Genomic DNA, 25,677 nt, shown 5'->3' on the forward strand with positions numbered 1-25,677 from the left:
AATCTGAAGTGAGTCTCTCGTAGGCAGCATAGGTAGGGGTCTTGTTTTCTTATCCATTCAGCCACACTGTCTTTTGATTGGAGCACTTAATTATTTTTCATTTAAAAAACTAGTTGATAAATATGTAGTTATTGCCATTCTTTATTCATATTTTTGATACATATTTTTTCTTCTTAAGTCCCTCCAATGTTTCCTGTAATACTGGCTTTTTGGTGATAACTCCTTTAGCCTTTTCTTGTCTGGGAAGCTCTTTATCTGTCCTTCAACTCTGAATGATAGCTTTACTGGATAAAGTAATCTTGGTTGTAGATCCTGGGTCTTCATCACTTTGAACATTTTGTGCCAAGCCCTTCTATCCTGCAAAGTTTCTGTTGAGAAATCAGCTGCCAGTCTTATGGGAGCTCCCTTGTAGATAACTAACTGCTTTTCTCTTGCTGCTTTTAAGATTCTTTGTAGTTAACCTTTGGCATTTTAATTATAGTGTGTCTTGGTGTGGGCCTCTTTGGGTTCATCTTTTGGGGGGCTTTGAGCTTCCTGGGGTTGTATATCTGTTTCCTTCACCAGATTGGGGAAGTTTTCCATCATAATTTTATTTTCATCATTATTTTCCATCATTTCTTCAAATAGGTTTTCAACTTCTTGCTCTCTTCCTTCTCTTTCTGGTTCCCCTGTGACACAAATGTTACGGTTGATGTTGTCCCATAGTCTCCTTAAATTATCTTCATTTTTATGAGTTCTTTTTTCTTGTCGCTGTTCTGATTGGATGTCCTCTGCTATCCCATCTTCCATATTGGTGATTCAATCCTCCTCTTCATCTACTCTGTCGATTCCCTCTAATGTCCCTTCATCTCAGATATTGTATTCATTTCTGACTGGTTCCCTATTATAATTTACATCTCCATTTTTATGTTTTTTATCTCTTTGTTAAAGTTCTCACTGAGTTCATCTACTTTTCCCCTAAGTTCATTGAACATCTTTATAACCAGTGTTTTGTACTCTACATCTGTTAGATTGCTTGACTCCACGTTGTTTAGATCTTTTTCTGGAGCTCTGTTCTGTTCTTTCATGTGGGACATACTTCTGTGTCTCCCACTCGGCTGCCTTTCTGTGTCTTTCTATGTACTATGTAAAGCTCCTGTGTCTCCCGGTGTTAGTAGTATGGTTTTGTGAGGCCCAGTGGCACAGTCCTGAGAGGAGTCCAGCTATAGGCCAAGTGTAGCCCCAGCCCATGCCCCTCCGGGGCTACCTAGTAAGAGTCAGCAAACAATCCACGGATGGCTGCCACCCATGCTATGCTTATAATTGATTTAAGAGGCCATCCCAGAAACAGGCCTGCTGTCACCAGTGTGGGGCTTGGAGTTGCTCAGCAAGAGGCACAGAGCACGCCGAGGACACCACTGGATGTGGCTTGGGTAGGGCCACAAGTTGGGAGGGGCAGAGTTTCAGGGGGTCCTCCTGGCAGAGCGACCTACCTTTGTTAATCCAGTTTGATGATGTCTTAGGTATGGCGGTGCCGGCCTTCACACCCTAGGATAGGGGAGGGCTCAACCAAAGGTCAGTGGATACCGCCAGCACTTTTGCCCGGGAGAAAGCTGCCCCTCCCTCCCTGAAACACAACAACTTGTGTCCTTCTGTATGTCCCTGGCAACTACCCACCCACTTCCCACCCAGCAGCTGCCCCAGTGCTGGACCTCACCACGAAAGTCTGGTCACGGCCCCTTTAAGAGGAACATCTGTACCTGCCAGCTGCACTGCTGTCATCTTTATCTCGCCTTTGTCTCGCTCAGCCCAGGACTGAGCAGCCTCACATCTCCGCCCCCTCCTCCTGTTCCACGATGATTTTTTAATTCTCTTCCTAGTTGTAGGGCTTCTGTTCATCCAGAGCCCAGGTGACTCTGCTTGCTGTTTGCACCGTGGTTTCATCACAATTTTGGTGTGATTGGAGGAGAACATGTACAAAGCCTCTACCCTCTATGCCATCTTGACTGGAACTCCCACTCCTCACAATTTTAATTTGGCACTTAGCATTGGGCTGGCCACATAGTGGGCACTCAGGAAATATTGACAGAGAACGTGTGCTTACATAACCATAATGTGATATATCTTCAGTGTTGTTGATTTGTTTTTCAACCCCGCACTATTCTTTAGTATTTGCACATTGAGTTTATATGAATCACTGATTATGAAATACTAAAGCACATTCTCTCCAACTTATTTAAAAGTTAATTTCTTTAAAGTAATACTTGCGTATTGAGAGAATACTAGAGAACATTATAAAAAGTCAGCAGTACCCATACGTTTTAGTCTAGTCCTCAAAGGCACTGCTTTTAACTGTCTTTATAATTATGTCTAATGGCTATTTTGTGATTTATCAATTTTAGGTTATACTTATTTGCTCCTTATGGTAGATGAGGTGCTCTTCCACCTCCTCCCCCTCTTCCAGCCTTTTCAGTACAGATATATACGAATTCTTGGTTAATTTAGTGTTCAGTCTTTTCGTTATTATGACTACATAAAAGTTGCTCACTGCCAAGCTGAGTAATTTACCTTGTTTCCCTGCCCCCCTACCCCATTTACCCATTTTTCCATGAACATATTATCAATTTTTATCAAATACTTTGAAAGACCTATGGGGATTGGGGCCTAGGAAACTGATGCAAGATGTTACTCTGGCTGCTGCTGTTGCTGTGAGCAGTGAATTGTTTTTATCCCTGTCCCAGAGGCTTCATGTGTTTGTTAGTAGGAGCATAAGGTGAATCTCAGTTGCCAACTTGACTGTGTAACACCCCTGTTTTCATGCTTTCTTTCTGGAACTCCTCTTACCGTTAAGACTGTCTAAATGGGTCTTCCAATTTTCTGTCTCCTGTTTTCCGTCTGTTTTTCTTCTTGTTCTTTATTATGGGAGTTTCCTTGACCTCCTTTCTATTTAATTTTTTATCCTATTTTTAATTTCAGGTGTCCTTGTTCTTCGATTATTTCTTTTTTACAACATCTTCTTCTTGGTTCCTGGAAGCAGTGTGGCATAGTGGTTTAAAGAGCGTGCTTTCTGTACCCAGCTTGCCTAGGCCTGAAACCTGCTGTGTCACTTTCTAGCTCTGTAATCTCAGGCTAGTTATTTAACCTTTCTTTGCCTCAGTTTATTCTTCTAGGCCAAGAGTTGGCAGACATTTTGTGTTAAGGGCCAGATCATAAATATTTTAGTAGGTTTTGTGAGCCAAGTGGCGAATTGAAGATTGTTGGTACATTACATAACAAGAGAGAAAAAAATTTCTACAAATTTTTTATTGATGGATTCAAAATATAATGCTAATAATGATTGAGAATTAAAAAAAAACTTTTGTAATAAAAGTTTGCTGATAAGAATGAAATCTCTTTTTTTGGCAGGGGGATAACATTTTAATTGGGATTTAAAGTTAGTATTCCTTGTCATCAAGATTGATTACTGATGTTCATATTTAATGCTGATGTATAATGAGAGTTTATATATTTCATCTTTGAAAATTTCTTACACAGATAGGTACTGCCAGATACTGATATCAATCCACGAACATGTGGTTTTAGTAGAGCATTTTTATTGCTTGGAAGATCTGTAGAATTGTTAGATTCCTTTCTTGGTATTTACCTTTTAACAAATCATTCCATTGTAGAATAATCTCTTCTAATTGAGGGGTAGGCAGAAGCTTTTTGTTGGACAGTTAAATGGTTTTTGAAATGTGGAAAGTACTTTTGTACTTGCATCGAGGTCTGAAAAATGCTGCTGGAACTATCGTTTGATTCTGGAAAACATATCTGCTGCATGCTTGTGTGGGGCTCTCAGAGATCTTGGATCTTAGTTTAACTTTTGACAGCATAGGAAGTGTATAAAGCAGCTTGATATTATTTGTGATTCAAACAATGTCAGTAGTCCTTGAAATGACAACAAAAACTTCAGTATAGGTTTGCATGTAAGTGCTATTGGCTTTCTGATTTTAGGTTGAATTCATTGAGAAATATTGTAGAATTTGCAGCAAAAACTAATTTCCAAAGCTATTCAGTATTCAATAATGTGGTTGAGGAGGTTTCTTCTTGTTCAGAAAAATTTCAGTCTCAACTCTGAGCTCAAAAATTTCAGTAAAACTCTATCACTGCTAAGCCATATTGTTGTGTAGTAGGACGTATCAAGATAATCAGCTATTTCTGACAAAAATTTCATGGTCTTGATTAAGTTCATGAGAGCGAATGAAGTTAACCATTGTAACTGATTCAGTAACACAGTAGATTCAGATATTTTATGTAAAGCACCTGCTAATCGATAATACAATGGACAATGAATAGGCTTTAAACACCTTGCATTTTCATGAGGTTTGTATCTTTGTCCAGCTAAGGTCTTTTCTGCTCCACACATATTTTTACCACCATCAGTTGTTATATATTTTAGCAAATTCTACTTCAGATTATATTAAATTAGTATTTTCTCAACTTTTTTTGGGAAATATTCATGGCCATAATTGTTCCATACACACTTTTCTTCAAGCAACTGTTTTTACAGACAAGTCTTAAAGATGTTTATTTCCTCTGGACACATTTCTTTAGATTCTGTAATCAAACACAATTTAGCTTAACTCACGATGGCAAATGACTTTCCTTGATTGGTTAACAAATGAGCCATTTGGAAACTTACTTGGGTTATAGCCTCATTTTCATTTTTTATTTTGGGAAGAAATTCTGCTGTGATAAAATGCCTTGTTTTACGTTTTCTATTTTTCTTGATTGTTACTCTCATAAATTGAGAGTGAGTGCAGGGAGCTAGGGCATGTCAGGCTATTGTGATGAGTGCTTAGTTGGTAGTGTCTGTCTATACTTTATTCTTCTGGCATAGCTGTGGTGCTATTACATAATAAACATAATACTTTGACATCTAATTTGATTAAAAATAATCTGTACTCCACTATGACTTCAAAGTGTGTCATCAGAGTTTACTTTCTTGTTTTGACATGCTAGATCTCAGCTGGTAAAAAAAAATGTCACAGTATGACAATACACATAGCACTTGAAATGCTGTCATTGTCACTTACGTAATTGAGATTTGTAGTGTGTTGAATAGCAGTATAAATGGATAAGAATAACCACATATGGTCTCTTGTTTCAACTCCTCCACTCTGTTATATCACAAAAGCCTCTATAGACAATATGCAAACAAATGAGTATGGCTGTATTCTAATGAAACTTTACTATGAACACTGACATTTTAATTTCTTATCATTTCCACATGTCACAATTATTTTTTCCCAGCCATGTAAAAATATAAAAAATGATTCTTCAGGCATCAGGCTGGGTTTGGCCTTTGGACCATAATTTGCTAACCCATGATCCAGGCAATAAGAAAAACAAGAATACCACTACTTCATAGGTTGTGGTAAAGATGTAATGAGTCAATATGTATAAAGCACTTAGAATAGGGCCTGAGGACATAGCAGTTGCTACAGAATGTTTACCTTTATTGTTTTTATTATCTCCCTGAGGATATTTTAGTTTTTAATTTTTTCTTCTCTCAGAATCATTCGTTTTCCTTTCTTTGATTTCTTTTGGTTTCTTCATTTCACGTTAGAGTCTTTCCAAACAAGTGTAATCATTTTTGCTTGTCCATTCTTACTTAAGAACGAGACTCCCAAAATTGATAAGAAGCTGTCTCTGTGAGTGGATTTTGTTGAGTGGCGGGCATTGCTGTAGGTGGCTAGCCAGTTTTTTAAATGGGGTTAGTCCCAAATATCTGTATCTTTTCCCTGGATCCCCCTTCAGTTTTTCTTGAGACGAATCATCCAGTCTCCTGCCTCGGAGGCTGGGAAACCCACTGTGTAACTGGAGCAAGCACACTTTAACTTCATGCTTTTGTTTTCATCGTCCACCTCATTACCCTTCCCAGCCTTGGCTTCAGAGTCCAGGCTCCAGTCAGATTTCTTTGGAGAGCACGCATGATTTCCTACTCGGTGGTAGGGGGAGACGCACAGGTGTTAGCCCTGCATCTTGCCCCTGTCTTCTATGGTGTTTTCTCCAGCTCTTTTGCCTTCCTAGAGTTCCATGGAGGTGGACTGGCTTGCTTTTTGTTAGTGTCCCCATTGGCAGATAATTACGTTGGGATGTCCTCAGCTCTGCTGTTTCATTTACCACCCTCTGTCACCTTTCTGTTTCCCACACCTCTGATTTTGTATTTGTGGGCTTATATCTTTTTATTTTCATTACTCTCATTTCACTGGAGTGGAATACCCAACTGTACTTAATATAGCACTTGGAACATAGTAGCCTTTTAGGGAATGTTCCATTGCTTGGTGGACTCATGGCACCTGTGGTGTGTAACATGGCCTTTGGCTGGTTAACATTGCCCACTATTTCTCTGGTGTCTTGTTTCAACTATGAGGTTTCGCTTTAAAGTCTCTTGATTACAGATGATGTGCATGTATGTGTGTTGTGTCTGTGTGATTTATGGATGGATTTTCAACCTAAGTTGGGACAAAGTGTACTAGGGTATCATTTGCATATTTTGAGAGCGTGAGGACAGAATTTGAATATCATGGATTTTCAGATCTCCTAATGTTTACTTTCTATTTAAGGCGTATTAAATCAGGAGACAGTGAATCAGTACATATAAAAAGAAGATATTTAATTTTATGTATATATAAAATATTTCACAAAATACAAAATATTGAGTATATAATTTCTTGTTCAAAGTGTTATTTTCACCCATGATGGTAAAACTGAGTTGGGGGAAGTGACTGATTGAAAAGTTAAATAATAGTATAAGAATCAGACAGCACAACAAGGCATTATTAGAAGGGTAGTTAAATTCCAAATGAGTGGTGAAGATAATGAGCATCCTAGGACTACAGAGAAAGAAAAGAGATCACTCTACTTAGTGAATACAGTTTAAGATGCTGTGGGACAAATGTGGAAGGCAGGTGTGAAGGCAGGAATTGAGGTTCACAGACCACTTGTATCAAAATTACTGTGAATGCTTTCTAGAAAATGCAGATGCCTGGGCTCTACCCTGACATTCTGAATTTTGGGGGCCAAGACATTTGCATTTTTAACCACATGCTGCTTAGATGTTTTTAAATGTACATTTAAGTTTGAGAACCACTGGTTTGGAGGGTAGTTGTAAATAAAGTTGGAAAGTGACCTTGCAAACTGCGAAGGGTCTTGAATGTCAGTATTCTGTTTTTCAGGTAATGAATCATTGAATGTTTTTGAGCTACTGAGTGAAATGATGGAAGTGGTACTTTTACTAATATTAAAAATAAACTATCTTTTCCCTTTTATTTGGGTAAGCATACTCTGTGCTAAGTCCTTTACACAGTGCTTTGCATGGACCATCTTGCTTTATTAAACCTCAGAAAATCTTGAGTTGTTAGTACTGTTGTTTTCCCCATTATACAGTGAGGTTTTTTAAGTGATAAAATGGAGATTCATACTGACTCTGCACAGACTTAGTAGGGTCTCTCTCACACTAGAACTTTTGGTCTTAATTGCAGTGCTGGACTGAATTGCCTGTTTTTGTTTGTTTGTTTTTAAAGAATAATACAGTAGTGGAGTGAGCAAAGTGAATCAAAGTGGAGAGATTGGAAACAAAGAAACCTGGATACTGTTGCACTAAGTCATGTGAGGTTACAGAAGCCTGTCTAGCACGGAGGCAGCCGGAATATAAAGGAAGAGACCAATTTAAAAGACGGTATGTAGAATTGTAGATGCTGAGAAGAACCCAAAGGACTTGTCAGTGTCATTGGAGAGTCATCCTAGCAGAGTGGTAAAGACCGGAGAGTCTAGAATTAGATTGCCTGGGTTCAGATTTTAGCTTTGCCACTTATCATCGCTGAGACCTTAGGGAAGTTACTTAGCCTGTCTGTGCCTTAGTTTCCTCATCTGTAAAATGAGAAAATTGTGACCATCTCTGAAAATTGTTAATGAGGACAAGTGAATCAGTAATTGTAAATTACTTAGACTGGTTTCTGGCATATAAGTAAATTGGCTAAGTAAAAGTGCCATTTCATATACTGTTCTCGCTGCCTCCGACGCTCCTATATATTTACATAGCTTCTTGTGTATAAATAACTATCGTGATACTTACCATATGTGTTAAATAGGCTCTGAGTTCATTAATGGCAGGAACCTGGTCTTACTCATCTTTGCATTTTCATAACATTTAGCTCTTACAGTGAGTGTGTAATAGGTATTTATGGAATGAATGGTTATGTGAGATAACTTGAGCCAATAATGTTGATAACATTGATGAAAGTAGTGACTTTTTGGAAGGGTTGCTTCTTTTGCGGGACAAATGTTAAAATGATGATAAAACATCAAATTGAAATGTCCATTAAGTAAATATATATGCTTGGGTTTTGACTGAGAAGTCTGAACAAAATATTAGTTCTGGGGTCACTCAGAAGTTAAAGCCCAAACTAGAATCACACTCAGATCCTGCCTGAAGGAGAGCAGGTAAAGAGAGAACAATCCCTTTATTGAACAAAATTTTTTTACTTTGAATTAGTATTCAGGAATAATCTACCTCAGGAGAGATGTTATTAGTACTACAGAAAAATAACATTTCAAGCTATTTTTTACATAATGGGAATTTTAGGGGAGTAGTGGGAAGTTGAGAAGAGAAACTGGTTTTGGAAGGAAGGATGGAATCAGTTTTGCACATGTTGAGTTCTTGATTACATTGCATTAAAGATAGGACTTTTGAACGGTTTGCTACTAAAAGCCTCAGGAATAACATGCTTCTCATTTTTAGTACAGACTTCTGTAAGGTGCATCGTTATACACAAAATTATTGCTTATGTATTATGTAATATATGTGTGTGTGTGTATATATGTATACATATATACATATACATACATATAAATAAAAAATAACCTTGAGTTAAAAAAACCTTAAGTTTTAGGGCTATAGATAGAGCTGGTATTCTAGTCAGAGGTTGGGACTAGGAGAGATTTTACCGTAATATCATGGAAGCCACTAGTGAAACCAGGAGGTAGGCTCAATTATTGACAAATAGAGAAGAGGCTGAAAGCCAAGGAAGTGTTCTGAGGCACGGTGAGAGGGAAAAGCGGTAGGTGATTAGATAGCAGGTTTTTCAAGTTCCATTTTATTCTCGTTTTCATTGGTAAGCGCCTTGAGAGTTGCATATAAATTGGGTCCAGGTTGTGTGTGTTTGGAATTCTTGGCATGAATCATTGCAGAAGTGATGCCATTGGGCTTCTGTTTTCTACTTTGCTTTCTGTGAGGGTAGGGTGCAGATGAAACTTTCTGGCAAGAGTACCTTAGTGGCTAGCCTTCGCTTAGCTGAACTTGTTCCTTCCGGGCGTTTCAGCTGCCTTGGGCACTGCCTTCACTGTTCCCAGCAGATAGTACCCTGTTGTTGCTGCCTAGGGGAGTGAGGTGTGCCCATTCTAAGGTCTGCAAGCCTTGATTCTGATTTTTGTGTTTGTGTTGGCTAAGATACATGTCAGTCCCATTTTTCTCCTTGTAACTTTGTATCTGGTGTCTAATATATTTAAAAATAAAGAGATGTGTTATTTCCTTTAGTAAGTTTACAGTTCTTTACATTTAGATCAAGGGTAGGAAAAGTATGATTATTTTGAACAACTATGAAATTTCTTTTCATTTTTTATAGGTTGTTGTGTGGAAATGAAGGTTTAAGGACAAGTTATCTACCAGATTAGAAGATGGGGTCGAACAGCAGCAGAATCAGTGATCTTCCTAAAAATGAGTACTTAAAAAAGTTGTCAGGCACAGAATCTGTTTCAGAGAATGACCCGTTCTGGAATCAGCTTCTCTCGTTTTCCTTCTCTGCACCAACCAGCAGGTAAGAGATCACTTGGAGATTGAAAATTCATATGGAGGGCCTCATAAACTCATGCAGTGTCGGAAGCCAGCCGACCAAGTCAAACCGGGTACCTGAATGGGGGAGCGGGGACTGAGAAAAAAGAGAAGACAGACAGGGTGCAGGAGGGAGAACAGATCTCACAACTGTCTCTCCGAGTTTATTTCTTATGCTTCTTTTTATACATAATCAGTTCCTTTGTGTATCCCAAGATAACATAATTAAAGTAACATCCTGAAGATCAAGGTACAATCGACACTTCCTTTGACACTCCCTTTGACACTCCCTTTATCTATACTTAATCTTCTTCTTCCTGGAATTCCACAGAACCAGCCTTTTCCTTTTTATGCAAGCAGGCCTCCCGAGATAAACCATGCACTCTTTTGAATTTGGGGAGCTTTAGCTCCCTACAATGCAGTATTCCCATTAAAAATAAATAAATAAATAATGTTCTGTATGTCTGTCCGTCTTATCTATCCATCTGTCCACCTATTTATCATATGTGTACCAGTGGAAAATCCAAAAGGCTGAAAAGTAGGAAGTGAGTTTTTCTCTTTCTTTTCTCCCACTCAGCCACCTCCCTTCCCCAGGGATGATTTCTAGTAGCAGTTTCTTTTGAATCCTTCTAATGATAGTACAAGCTTATTTAAGCATATATCTCATGTAGTATTATAAAATTGTTTAAACACAAATAGTTAGCATACTGTACATACCTTGCTTTTTCTTTTTTGCTTGCTGTCCCTTGCTTTTTTCCCCACAGGTACATAAAATATATCTTGTATATATAAGCATATGTGCAACTGCTTTATTCTTTTAAATGGCTGCAGAGTATTCATACAATATATTAATATATTAATCAGTTTTCTATTGGTGGACATTTAGATTGTTTTCAATCTTTTGATTTTTTTTTTTTTAGGCGAGGTAACCCTTGGTTGACCTCACGGATTGCAAGGACCTTGTCAGCTTATAATTCCTTATTTTTTATTTTTTACTCCTACAGCACCTGGTCCTCCTAGGAGGTCTCCCATCCAAGTACTAACCAGGCCCAACCCTGCTTAGCTTCTGAGATCAGACGGGATCGGGCATGTTCAGAGTGGCATGGCCGTAGACTCAATCTTTTGTTATAACAGATAATACTGCATACATCATTTTTCATGCATACAGATATACTTCATTCCTTTTTATTTCTGGGAGATATTGCATTCTGTGAAATACCACCCAACCCCTGCCACTGTTTTTTCCCCATGCTGATAACTTTTTTTGAACTGGGTCAGTTTTTCTGTAGAATGTTGCACCTTTTCGGTTTACCTAATTGTTTCTTATATCTTGTAATTTTTTTTTTTTCATTTCTTGTACTTTATGTAAACTGGAAGTCAGATTTAAAGGCTTGATAAAATTTAGGTTAAACATTTTTGGTAAGGTTATTTCATAAATGATGCTATGTACTTTGTATTATATCAGGATACAGAAAATGTGTGGTTTTATATCAGTTGTCCTAAGATTAATCAGAGGTTTGCATGTGTTTTAGCGTCCATTGACAATTTTAATCTCAATCACCTATTTCATAAGAGAGAACAAAACGACGATATTTCTAATTTGGTCATTCTCCATTTATTAAGTAGACGTCTGTAAAGAAGAGCTCTTGCTATATGACATTACTAAATAAGGATAAACACGTAATTCTTTTACTTTACCAACTTTCAGTAACAAAAATGATATAATGGTGCCAAATAAGTCTATACTTCCCCCTCTCCCTTGAACTCAGGATTGGAAGGTCTGTCTCTCTGTCTTATGAAGGTGAATTAAAAAAAAAAACAAAACTCTCCCTCTCTCTCTCCATATGCACACACACACACACGCGTGCGCGTGTACGTATGTTGTCTTTATGGTTTCAATTTGCCTTTAATGATCAAGGTTATGTTTATTTTTATATGTTTAAGGAGTAAGGATTATTGATCTTTTTGTGACTTGTCTGTTCACATATTTTGGCAATAAATTTTAATATGTAACTTTCAGATACAGTTGGATTGGGCCTTAGAAGTTTAACTTAGTTTGCAGTTTATGTGATAGCATGTGAGTTGTATATTATGTGAAGTGGCAACTTATTATTGCTTCTGAGATCCTTAGAAAATTAAAGGTGTCTGTGAATTGGTGGGGAGAGGTCAAACTGGAGATGAGCTATAGCATCAACAAATTTTGAGACCTTTTTTTAATCCTTGAGGAATTGTCATTGAGTACCATGGCTTGTGTTGTAATAATAAGACTTAGAGGAAAAAAAGGCACATAAAGAGATCATCATTTATTAGCCAAATAATTTTTGTTTTCACTGATGTAAACTGCAGTTCAGTCAATATGTGCTCTTCTGAAAGACTTTAAAGAAGACTTAACTAAGTGGAGACATGTACCACATTTAAAGATTAAGAAGACTGCCCTAAAAATGTCATTTCTTCCCAAATTTACCTATAGATTGAAGGCATTTTAGTTAAAATCCCAACAATTTTGGGGGGTGGGGCAGGGGAAAGCATGATAAGCTGATTCTAAATTTGAATGGAAAAGAAAAAAACTAATTAGAGCTAATGTACTTTTGAAGAAGGAAGGAGCGTATGTGTGTGTGTACTTGATTTATACAGAGGTGCCACTTCAGAGCATTGTAGAAAGTATGAACTTCTCAATAAATAGTTACGGGACTAATTTGTTCGCCATTTTTGTCTATTTTTTTATCTTCTAAGTTTGCCATAGTTGTGCTGGTGCCTTGTAGTTTGAATCATTATGGCTTTATAGTTTTTTTTTTTGTTAATTACCTTTCTTTCTCAAAGATCCTGTGCTGTTCTCATGTGTTTATTCTTTTTGATGTCATTCTTTTTATTAATTCACCTTACATTATAGAGAAAAGTATAAAGGAATCTTAGAAAGTGTAAAAAGCTGTAAGGTGAATAAACTGCACCTTGTTGGGGGAATATTTACAGAGGCTTCATTTGTGGTGTTGCATGTGCTTTTGGTACCTTTGTCACTTTGATACTGCCCTGCCCCTTAGTTCTGATATTTGAAGCGTGACCTTTAGAACCTTGCCATTGAACAGGTTTTGAGATAGCAGGTGCCACCTCATTGACAGAGTCAGGGATGGGATTACCTGGTTCACGAATTATTCAGGATTAAAATGAATCTTTGTAGGGAAGACCCTGAATCCAGACTTAGTTCCGAGATTGCTCATTCCTGGAATTCCTTGGATCCATATGTGCTGTCTTCAAGTACAGCCTGTTTTTGCAGCCAAAAATTGATGTCTGCCAATTTTTTAGAAACACTAAGGCCTGTAGGACTAATCTGATTTTTTCTTACTATAAACTATTGTAGGCTCCAGAGTAATCAGATTTTGTTAGAGCTTCCAGGCATGGTTGCAGAACCTTATTTACATTCTTCAGTGTTTTTTAACTTTTTACCCTATTAAAATTATTTGTGAAGCAAAGGTCAAATAAATCAAGGTTAATTCAAGAACAAAGTTTAAGTAATATACTGTTTATTTTCCTTAATAAAGTATTTTAAAACTACTTACATGGCTGATTTTACTTGTTTCTAAATAATAGCAAAAACAAAACACAAAACTGTGTTTATTATTTTTTGGTTCATAGGCATCTGAGTATCCCCACATGAGGGTATGGTGCATGTGAACACCAGAATATGTGTCATGCTTGTCACTGAGGACTGCTGGACCAGACGCCTTTTTACTCTTTATAAACTGTTAACTTATCATTTGTTTCTCATGATATAATGGTAATGATAGATAATGTCTGTTGTCCTCATAGGACTGATAATCTATCTGTAAAGCAATAAGCAAGTACAGTGAAGTGTGATAAAAGCTATTACAGAAGAAGTACAGAGAAGCATGAACACAGCACGAGTATCTCATTGCCTGAGTGAGAACAGAACGGGGCGCGTCACGCATTTCCTGGAAGAAGTGACATATTTATTTCATTTATGTTTTGAAAGGTAATCCATTCCCATAGTTCAAATGTCGGAAGGTACCAAAAGGATATTTAATGAAAGGTCTTTGTCCCACCTCTATACCCGTCAGTTCCATACTCTTTTCAAGAGGAGTGACTTTTAAACTGATTCCTGAGCCAGAGGAAAGGGGTTTGGGAATAGGAGAGGACTGGGCCAGGTAGCGGAACACCATAAAGAGAGCCCCGGTGGTGAGGAAGGACATGTCAGGTCTGAGAAACTGAAGAGAAGTGGTAAGGGAAGGAGGTTTGGGAGATTTGAGTGTTATGAAAAATATTAGGAAGTTTTGACTTTGTTCTAATACCAGTGGAAACCACTGAAAGATTTTCATCAGGAAGGATGTGATCAGGTTTTCAGTTTTTTTGATATTCTAATGGCATCATATTGTGGTAATCACTCCTTCAGCAGAAATTATTCTTGACTACACAGTTTTTGTTTGGTTTTGCTGTTAAAAATAATTCAGTTATAAGATCGATATACACATTACAGATAAGTAAAAAGTTAGAGGGTACATGGATTCTGTGTGGGATGGCCAGGATTACAGGATTCTGGAAAGTATTTTGGAGAGATTGGAATCTAAACAGTCCCAAAGGGGTTGGATGGTTTAGAAGGGGAGCGAGCAAGGAAGAATTCAGACACTTTTGAAAAGAGCGTGAACAAAGGCATTGAGGCAGGACACAGTTCTGTGTGGGTTCGTTGGCAGATGATAGGAAGAGATGGAGGAGTCATGGTGTCTGTAGATGGAATTTTGAAAATTAAAATTCGATTTATTTTTGTATGAGAAGATAATACATCCTTGTGTTTCAAAATTCAAGGGATTCAAAGGTTATAAAAATGAATGTTCTCCTTATTTTGTCCTCCTACATTCCGAGTTCTCTTCCCAGAGGCAACCAGTGTTATCAGTTTTCTTAAATGTCCTTTTAAGGGATATTGCATGCTGTTTTAGTCCTTTTGGGCTGTTTGAACAACACCGACTGGGTAGCGTATAAACAACAGGAATGTATTGTTCACATTTCTGGAGGCAGGAAGTCTGGGATTTTGGCACCAGCATGGCTGGGTGATGGCCCTCTTCTGGTTCATAGCTGGCACATTCTCTCTGTGTCCTCACACGATCCAAGGAGTGAGCAGCTTTCGGTGGTCTTTCTAATAAAAGGCACGAATCCCATTCATGGGGGTTGCACCCTCATGACCTGATTACCCCCCAAATGCCCTCCTACTAATACAATATGCCATCACCTTAGGGGATTAGGATTTCAGCATGAATTTTGGAAGGACACAAACATTCAGACCATAGCACATGCTTATATAAACAAATATGTACATATATCCTCCTCCTTTTAGACAAATAATAATAACACATACACATTTCTGTACTTTGGGCTTTTTTTTTTAATTCATTATGTCTTGGGGAGCCGTCTCTATATTAGCTTTCTCATTCTTTTTATTGATGGATCATAGCATATTACTGCTGAATATATCAAAATTAATATAGCAATGTGCTTTTACCATTTGCATTGCTTTCAGTGTTTTGTTAATCCATACAGTGCAGCAGTGAATAACCTTGTGCATATGGGTAGAAGTGATTTTTGTGTTGTGAGTAAAGTATGACCAAATGACTTCCATTAATTCTTCCAGTTTATGTTGAAAGGATATGAGAAACAAGTGTAATAGATTGGGTACAGGTTTTAGGGAGCACAAAGTAAGTGATTCCCAATGTAATTTTGGGGTGTTTCAGAGTAAACTGGTAAGGCTGCTCAGGTCTAGTGGCGTGGAGGTTCTAAAGGGTTTTTGGCACACCTGTTAGGAAGCTGAGGATTAGAGTTGTGATCCTTTGTAGGTTCTCGTTGAGTGGATTTGGAGAAAGTATTGTTTTAGAGAGATGACTTTTTAAGTAGGGTGGATGATAGATTAGAAAGAACAGGAAAGAAGCGAAACAAGGGCAGGAAAACCAAACGTGAGGTGGCTGCAGTTAAGTAACCACTATGTGATGAAAGTCTGAACGAACTTCTGTGCCTATGTAGGAAACGGGAAGTCCTGTATCCTTATAAAACTGATGTGCCCAGCTAACAGAACATTATATAAGATAATATACTTTGAAAGTTCCTTTAAGTTGATATTTGATTTGAGCATTAATACTTAATGAGCTTAGAGTACTAAGAGCAGTGCTGAGCATATAGTGGCAATTTATACTTATTAAGAATGAGAATCATTTTTGCTGAAAGGTGCAGTGCTTTGGGGTGAAGTCTAAAGAATGGGGGCAGTGAAGCATGATAGGGGGAGGATAGATTTTGGACCAACTTTGTCTTGCATTTCAGCTCCACCACTTACTAGCTTTGTGAGCTTAGGCAAGCTGCTTCATCTCACTGAGCTTTTGTGTGCTTCTGTATAATGGAAATCAGAATACCTACCATGTAGGTTTGGGGGGAGAATAAAACACCATAAGGCATGTGTAAGTGTCTGACTTCCCTCTTCTTTCAAGGAGTAAATAACCATTTAACTTAAGAAAGAGCAAGGGCTCTATCTTGAGAGTTAGTCTAAAATATTTGAGGGATGAAAATAAACAGCAGAAATGTAACCAATTTTCTGATGATTGCTTTTATCCTTATAAAATCCTATGACTTTTGGATTAATTGTTAAACTGTTTTAAAAATTAGGCCAGACACTGAGTATAGCAATAATTTGTCATTGTGCTTACACAATATCCTTTTTATAAAGGCTACTTTTTAGAAATGTTAATGCATTATGAAAATTGTGTTATGTATACTGAGCACTAGATGGTGCTCAAATAAGGCAAGAAGGCAGCTTTTGGCACAATTACACAGTCACTTAAGCTCATTTTTATGAGTACCAGAGTAATGCATGTTCATTTTTAGTACCTTAAATACAGAAAAGGCAAAAGATAAAAGTAACAATCAGAAGTAAACATTGTTAACATTTTGGTGTGTATCCTTTCAGTCCTCTCATTTAAAAATGTTTGCATCTTATTCTACACAATGTTTCTTTAACTCACATTTTCCTCATGTCATTTCCTACAACATAATTTTAAATGGTTGTAGAATATTCTATTTTGTGGATGTCCATAATTTATTTAACTAATGTTGAACATTTTGGTTGTTTCTTATTTTTCATGATTATATATCAAACTCTGATGAACTCCTTTGTAGCCCAGTCTTTATAACATATCCCTAATTACATGAAACAGAGTGAGTGCTTAATAATTGCTTTGCTGGAAAAATAATCTTTTTAAAAATATCACACAGGTCTTTCATTTGTAGAGAAATTAGAAAATACAGAAACAAAAGGAAAATAGTCATATACTCTCATCACATAGAGATAACTGCCACTGATATTTTCATATATATTCTTCCTTACCTTTTTTTTAAATGCGCATGCGTGTAGATCAATATGTGCATTAATATCTGTCTCTTTTTCCCTCACAAATATGGGATTATACTGTATTACTGTTACGTAACTTTATAAAAAAATAATGATTTATACTATATTTCATTTTTTGGAACTGTGAATTCATTGAATGCCTCCTATTTGCCAGGCACTATTTTTAAGGGCTGGAAATCTTGCAGTGAACATGAGGGCCCAGGTCGCTGCCCTCATGAAGCTTATATGCTAGTGGAATAGTTAGGCAATAAACAAGTAAAAAAATAAGTCATTTCAGGAAATGCCAAATGCAATGAAGAAAAAAAAAACAGAATAAGGTCATGGAGAGGGACAGAAAAGGAGCAAATATAAGCAGATTTCTTTAGATAGAGAGTCCCCGGGGAAACAGCATTTAAGCAGAGACTTTAGTGAAATCAGGGAGTGAGCCATGTGAACTCTGGGGAAAGAGCATTCCAGGTAGAGGGAACAGCAGGTATAAAGGACGTAAAGCAGGAATAAGTTCTGCACGTTGGAGAAATGGCAAAAGTCTAATGTGGCAGAACAGTGAGCAGGCAGACACATTACATAGGGACTTTTGGCCATGCTAAAGATTTCTTATGTTGCATGGTATTCCAGAAACGAGCATGTTTTAATGTTGATATTTGGGAACCGAATGTAGTCTGCTATGATTTACTAACTTTCCTGCAATATGGAGAGATTTTACTCACAGTTTGTTTTATTGCGGTAAAATTTACATAACATAAAATTTACCATTTTAGGTGTCTGATCAGTGGCATTAAGTACATTCCCAATGTTGTACTGACATCACATTTCATGCAGAAACTCTGTACCCATTAAGTAGTAACTCCCCATTCTCCCCTCCCTCCACCTCCAGTAACAGTCTCTGTATTATTTTCTGTCTCTGTGAATTTGCCTATTCTAGGTATCTGTATGAATAAGTAGAATCATATAATATTTGTCATTTCATGTTTGTCTAATTTCACTTACTGTAATATTTTAAAGGTTTCTCTATGTTGTAGCTTTTGAAAATTTCCTTTATTTTTTTTAGGCTGAATAATACCTATTGTATGTGTATATCACATAACTATGTTTTTTAAACTTCAATGTGTTGTACTTTCTAAAAAATTCTTTTAAATGTCTTCCATTTCTCTTCAGGATCGTGAGATTCCAATTACCACTCTGATTTTTCTTTTAGGGGTCTCTCTTATATTATGAAAAATATGTACATTTAGCTAAGAGGCTCAGCTACTGTAAACATTGTTAATTTAGCAGTTATTAGTTGAGCACTTACCGAGTGCCAAGAGCTGGGCTTATTGCCTGAGGTGCATTTCCTCATTTAGTTCTCATATCCAGTCTATGAGGCAGGTATTGTTATTGTTCCTGTATGAGAGAAAACCGAGACCCAGAGAGGTTGTCCAAGGTCACAGAGCTAGTAGCTGGTGCGGACCAGGTTTAAACCAGGTTTATGTACCTCCACAGACAAATTCTGTTGGCCATCATGCTACATAATCTCCATTTGGAAGCATAATCACAGACTGAGCTTCAAATAATGGTTAAAGAGATACAACATCAAATTATATGATACTCTGAGAAGAGAACCACCAGATTGATTATACAATTCATATTTTCAAGCACTTTCATAGCATTAGGTCATAATACGTACTTTATGTTTCAGTGCCATTATTTATGATGTAAATGTAATAATTACATTATTTATGATTAATACACGCAAGTTGATGGTTAATCTGACCAGTATTTTAACCTCGCCTTGAGTATTGTGTGTCCTCTCTCTGTTTAAGGGGAGCTGCCTGTATGACCCTTTCTCAGAGTTTCTGGATCTGTTTCCTCAGTAGAGAAACAGGAAAAGAGACTTTTATTGAATTAAGTCACAAGTTTTTAACTGACAGAAACAATTAAGTGATTATAAAATCATTTTTTTCCTTGAATTTTTAATTCCTGTCTCTGCTTCTATATTTTTATTCTTTTTGGCATATCTTACGTGCAACTTCATTAGAACTTTTCAAGTTGAAACCATCTGCCATCGTTGAGGAAGGCCTGGGATAACTACCACACCGTCTTCTAAACCCTCTTCTAATTCTTTCATCATGGGTTTACTTGAACGGTGACCAAAGTAGTGTACTAGGCCATTTACAATATTTGAGACTTTTCTGGCATCTTATTTTCTCAAACCGAGAGACCAAAAGAAATTCAGTTTCTGTATCTTGAGTCAAAACCTTTATTTCCTGTTCTTTCATTTTTACCTTTCTATGCAGAATTATTTTAGAAGATGCTTGAGCTTGTCCAGGATTGATCTCTTCCTTAAACTAAAAGTTTAAATGGGGGAAAATATAACTAGCATTGTTTAAAACATTTGAATAAGGGGGCAAATAAGTTTTACTCGAAGTGCACCCTTCTTTTCTTTTCTTGCTGTGTTGGCTGTAATCTGAATTTTGAAGTCATTTTTTCTGTTACTTTCTTGAGAAAATAAATGCAATATTATTTTGCATGGTAGTTGCTGAAATTTTGACACTTTAATAGTTATAGTTCCTTTCATTTTGGCAGTTGAATGACAGTATATAGGATTGTCTATGAAGCACATGAATATAAATACCTTTTTGGTTCTGCTTGGTGCATTAAAAATTGCTATAATAAATTTATGTGCAGTTTTTATCCTTTTACTTTTTCCTATGAATAGATCCTTTTAAAACATTAACATTCTCACAGTTTAACCACTGAATGGGTTGATTATGGTTAGTTTTGTGAATGATTTCTCTAATTCTCTCTGCTAAGGTAAGAAGAAAAAAGTCTTCAGAAGCACTTCCACACTTTTCTGCATGATTGTTGATTTACTCAGGTTGTGTTTTAAACTGACAAAATCCTGTATGATTTGTCACAGTATGTATGTTGTGGGCTGAAAATGACATTATTAATATAAAATATCAATTTCGAAATCATTTTATGGCAGAATTTTTAGCAAAAGGGACTTAAGCATTTTCAGTGTTTATTTTATGAATCTCATAATTATAGTCACTTTGATCAGAAACCTATGTGTTCAGAAACCTATGTGTAATTTCACCCCCAAGAGCTTTCTGCCCATCTGCTCTTCATTAATAGATTTGAACTGAGTCTATCATCTTTCATTATTGAGATTCACATATGAGATTGGTGTGCTTGCAAGTAAAATAAAACCAGTCTAAATTACTGAAGGCTATAAATTAGGGAATATATAATTTAAAAGTTTAGCTTCCTGACCAAACTATAGTTTATGATTTCATAGCAGTTACAACAAAATCATCTATTGTCCTACTGCTTTCCGTATTAGACTTAAAATTTTTGTTTTCTTCCAGTTTTTTATCATTTGCTTAAATTTTACATGATTTTAATCAGAACATAGATGTAAATTTTATAATGGAAATACACATATGACACAACTTCTTCTAGGTGTATATAGAAATTCCAAGTAGTCAGTGCTGTTGTGTTAGATGGATATTATGTGGGTTTGCTTTAATAAAAAGTAGCTAAATTAACATTCATATCAAAAGAGTATTAGAAGTTAGATATGTTTATTCTTATATTCTCAGCTTCTCTCTGTCACTTGTACAGTGAGTATACTCCTGTTTCCTCAACTTTTCAGGATTTTTTAAAAAAATGAGAATCAAAATGAAGAACTTTGAGTAGTATATAGGTGGTATATAAAAATTGCTAATTATATCTAATCGACAAATTTATTTGCAGATCACTTACTATGCTAAAGTCTTTAGGCACATTTCTTTTGTAGAAGGCTAAATAATACTTTTCCCAGATCGCTTCCCTTGTTGAAATACTTTCTTTAAAATATAACATAAAAGTCAGTTTCAACTCAGTTTTAGCCAAACAACCCCAAATTCTAAATCAGTGGAGTTCAAATTAATGAAATGTTGATAAGAGTGTACTTGTTGCAATATTTAATTTAAAAAATAAATTAGTTTTCTCTGTAGTGTAAACAGTTTGAAAAAATTTGATCTTATGTGGGAACCCAAATACTTCTATATTTGAAAATATGATAAGACTTTTTAGGTTGCAGTGTTGTTCTACAGCCAGTTGGTAAGCTTATTTTCTAAGATTATGTATTATTCAATCTCTTTTTTCTTTCTTTAATTCCTGAGGGCCAACACCATGGCCTGGCAGTGTCTCTTGGTACCTCTTATGTTACTTAAAAATCCAAAGTATGGACAGATGAAGAATGAGATTATTGGGTCATCAATTAAGTTATCAGCCTAAGTGTGCTGCTTCAGTTAATTCCAGTGCTGTTGTAGCCTGTCTGACCTGTTACTCCAGCTGCTAAAATATTGTAAATAACTCTTACATGTTTTCATGTTTCACAGTTAATCAGGAATAGGTATTTAGTTTCTTAGATGACCTATTTTATATATTTATTTTGGTTGTGGAACCTTGAATTCTTGAACTACAGGCTTCATGTGAAATTAACTTCTTTTTCCCTACCAACAAATGTTCTTTCTTGTTTATTTGTCAGTTTTGGAAAACTGCTCACCATCTCACAGTGGTACTGTGTTGATGAATGAAGGGATGCATGCTGTAACACTCAGCCTCCAGTCTTTTATTTTCTCATTCACAAACTAATGGCAAGGTCTCTGTGAGGTTGTGGTGGAGAGCAGATCTAACCATCAAGGCCAGGGTTGTTTCTCTTCTCGCCTGTCATCTCGTGAATTGTAGCTGATGACAGTTGGAGATATTTTTTGCATGAGTGGTTGATATAGTCATCATCTATTTTTATAATGAAAAAATATTATTAATACTAGTTAATACTTGTTAATTTTTTTTTCTATCTCAACTGAACATTGCTTTATCCTCTTTGCTGTACCATTCTTGAAGTTAAGTCCAGAGTTATTTGTCATACAGAGGATGATGATACAGAGTTTAAATCCAAAGAAGTTAGAAACTCTCTGTATAATAGTTTTGATGTGCCCCATCCCCCATATTATATAATACAAATGACTGGCTGATTCAATGAGAGAATTTAGGTGGTATGAAAGAATTTATTTTAAATTTATAGTGGCATGTTAATAATTTGCCAGTTAGATGTCATACCCTTTATGAATTTCTCTCTATAGGCCATTTTAGAGGGTAAAAAATCTATTTGTCATAAAGATTCTTTTGCCTACTTACTGTCAACACATGCTTATCTGAGTATAAGATCACTGGATTTGGTGTAAATAAATTTCGGTTTGGATTTGAGTTTATAAATTTGCAAATTTAGGATTATTTGTTGGCCGATAAGCCACAGTTATGTACTTTTGGTGGGAATGGTAATTGGTTAAGTCTTTCTGGAATGTAATTTGCAATATTCATCAGAACAAAAGTGTTCATTGACCTAGCAATTCCACTTCTAGAGTTTATGTTGAGATAATTGGACAAGTTTGGAAATATATATAGAAAGATATATGTGAAAATGTCCATTGCAAAGTTTATGATAGCAGAAAATTGCTAGCAACCTAAATGTCCACCAGTAAGGAGATTAGATAAATAAATAAGCAAACAAAAATGGTGAGTCTGCTTACTGGAACAATATGCAGTCATTAAAAATAATCATGTGTTTATAGACATGGAAAAAGACCCACATATAACTAGTTAAAGCCAGTTCCTCATAGAGCATAATCTTGTTCAAGCAAAATTGTGTATATGTGTGTATTTAAAATAATGTATATTTATAAAACTCCTGTATAGCTTATATAGCTTTATTTTTATGATTCAGTTTTTTTAAACTTGTTATTTTGACATAATCATAGTCACAGGAGGTTGCAAAAAAATGTTCAGGGAGGTCCCTTGCATCCTTCACTCAGCTTCCCCCAGTGGTAACATCTTGCATAACTATAGTTCAGTATAAAGACCAGGAAGTTGGCGTTGGTACAGTCCACAAAGGTCATTGTGATTTCAGGAGTGGTTCTACATGCACTCATTTGTATGTGTGTGTACACTCTATACCGTTTTATCACATGCATAGACTTGCATAACCACCACCACAATCAAGATACTTATAACTCTTTCATCCCAGCAAGGCTCCCATGTGCTTTTTCTTTTTAGCCATATCCGTTCTTCCACTCTTCTCATCTCTAACCCTAGCAGTTGCTAATCAGTTTTCCATCTCTATAATTTTATTTAAAGAAAGTTATATAGATGGAATAATACAATATGTAACATTTTGACATTGGCTCTTTTCACTTAGCTAGTGTCCTTGAGACCCATTCAAGTTGTTGTATATATGAGTAGTTCATGCTTTTTTATTGCTGAGTAGTTTTCTCTGTTCTGTATGTACTATAGTACCCACTTGAAGGACATTTTGGATTGTTTCCAGCTTTTGGCTGTAATGAATAAAGCTGCTGTGAACATTTGTGTACAGGTTTCTGTATGAACATTAAGTTTTTATTTCTTTGAGATAAATACTCAAGAGTGCAATTGCTGAGTTGTAAGTGTATGTTTAGTCTTACATGAAACTGCCAAACTCTTTTCCAGAGTGGCCATATAATTTTACATTCCCACCAGTAATGTATGTGAGATCTAGTTTCTCTGCACCCTTGCCAGCATTTGATGTTGTCACTTTTTTTTATTTTAGCAGTTCTGATAGGTGTGTAGTGTTACCTCATGTTGGTTTTAGCATGGTTCATTTTTATAATAATATAATATAAAAATCATTTCCTTTTAGAAAAGAAAAATTATCTAGATTTAAGTTTTTGTTCTGCCACCAATTAAAAGTTACTTAATACTGAGAAGTTTTGCTGGGTGAATAAGGAATATTAATTTTTTTTATAATCCACTAGGGTTATACTTCTATAGTAAAACATTAATGTAAATGAAATCAAAGTAGATCACTTACAGTTGTTTGATACAGCTATTTGAGACTATTTCAAAGTGTAAAAGTACTCCAAAAATTACTAAATTATGTTTTACACTTCCCTTTTGTTTCATGGGAGAGCAGGGGAAGACTGCCAGATTACTTGTACTATGGATGTATTAAAGAACAAATAAACACTCGTCTCTCAATTTATGTGGATTATTTGTTCCACATGTCTTTTTTTTTTTACGCTGAAGAAAACTGCGTAGAGTCCACCACTATGAAAAAAATACTAAAGAAATAGGCCAATATAAGTCATAAAAATATTTATTTCACATATTTTCACAAAAAATGCTCATGAAAATTCAGAAAAAAAACAAAATAAATTTTATTCTCTGTCAGTTTCTGTACTGTAATCTAAAGCAATCAACCTTCTCTTCTTAGTTGGCACAAAGTCACTATCTTCATCGATTGAAATACTTGGAAATACTACTTCAGTTTAGTTATTTATGTTTATGTTTTTGAATGATCTTTTTCCAGTCCCATCTTTTGCTAAGTTTTCATAAATTCTTCAGTATTCACTGAAACATTTTAAAAAATCTGTCAAAATTTTAAGGTTCATGGGATGTTTGGATCAATATCTAGAATTGCAGTTTCCAGTTTTGTGGCCAATTGAAAACCTTTGTAAATATTTTCTGCAGTGAATGAAATTGTTTCAAAGTCACTGCCATATTCATTAGCAGAATGGGCTTCAGATATTAAGTGAATTAATTCATGATCAACCAGTAATTCATTAATATCATCTACGTTCAAATTGTCAGAGCCTCCTTCCTGAAATTTATTTAATAAATTAATAATGCCAGTTAAAACTTCTTCAGTTGTTGGAACCTGGTACAACTGTTTCTGGCCATATTGCTTTCCAGCAAGCATTTAAACTTGACGACTTTATATCACTCAAAGCTAGCAATATTCTTGATACAACTGAAAATTGTGTATTTATTCCAGGCTTCTGTAACTGTAAGTGATATATTATCTTCAAGCTTATTAAAAATATAGTTAAAACTCCATTTAGTGTAATTTTTCTTAAAGGTGGAAATAATGCCTTGATCTAAAGATTGGATCAAAGAAGTTGTATTTGGTGGCAAATATGCAACTTTTGTTTTTGGATGTTCTAAATTGTGTGGATGACTAGGCGCATTATCTAGAAGTAAAAGTATTTTAAAAGGAAGACATTTTCTTCTTCATAAATTCAGCTCCTACATTTTCTTCTTCATAAATTCAGCTCCTACAGCAAAACATTTGTAAAACCAATCCCAAAAAGCATCAGTAGTCACCCATGCTTTTTTACTTGCCATCCAAGAAATGGGAAGATCATTAGTAATTGTGTGTTAGTAAGTATTAGTTCTTTGTATCTTGCTGAGTTAAGCTATTGTTTTTTAGAAAGAGTAATCACCAGTAATGGAAATGAAAAGGAAAGAACCATGTAAAATGAGACCATGTAAATGGTAGCCACATATAAAAAGTCCAAGTAACCGGGGAGGGAATATTTACCGCGTGTAAAAAAATATGTGAAAAAAATACCATGTAAATCAAGGGATG

General features: G+C 35.9%; 1 protein-coding gene and 1 non-coding gene across 9 annotated transcripts in view; one reads left to right on the top strand and one right to left on the bottom strand.

The window, feature by feature from the left end:
- The window catches only part of DYM (dymeclin), a 261,966-nt gene that overhangs the window by 6,209 nt on the left and 230,080 nt on the right, over nucleotides 1-25,677 (top strand). For 3 of the 8 annotated variants that reach the window (XM_039841981.1, XM_039841975.1, XM_039841984.1), the window contains exons 2-3: nucleotides 7,548-7,702; nucleotides 9,648-9,839. In XM_039841981.1, coding sequence (XP_039697915.1) covers nucleotides 9,700-9,839 — 140 coding nt within the window. In that variant the 5' untranslated portion in view covers nucleotides 7,548-7,702; nucleotides 9,648-9,699. Of the gene's footprint in view, nucleotides 1-7,199; nucleotides 7,298-7,547; nucleotides 7,703-9,647; nucleotides 9,840-13,657; nucleotides 13,842-25,677 lie in introns of those variants that run through there. The other 5 variants (XM_039841985.1, XM_039841986.1, XM_039841987.1 and 2 more) reach the window with 3 other exon arrangements.
- Nucleotides 10,849-10,967, bottom strand: LOC120590237 (5S ribosomal RNA). The gene has a single exon (XR_005649658.1). It is a non-coding gene; the product is annotated as a 5S ribosomal RNA (ribosomal RNA).

The sequence above is a fragment of the Pteropus medius genome, unplaced genomic scaffold (genome assembly GCF_902729225.1).
Source record: "Pteropus medius unplaced genomic scaffold, Ma_sr-lr_union100, whole genome shotgun sequence".
Lineage (NCBI taxonomy): Eukaryota > Metazoa > Chordata > Mammalia > Chiroptera > Pteropodidae > Pteropus > Pteropus medius.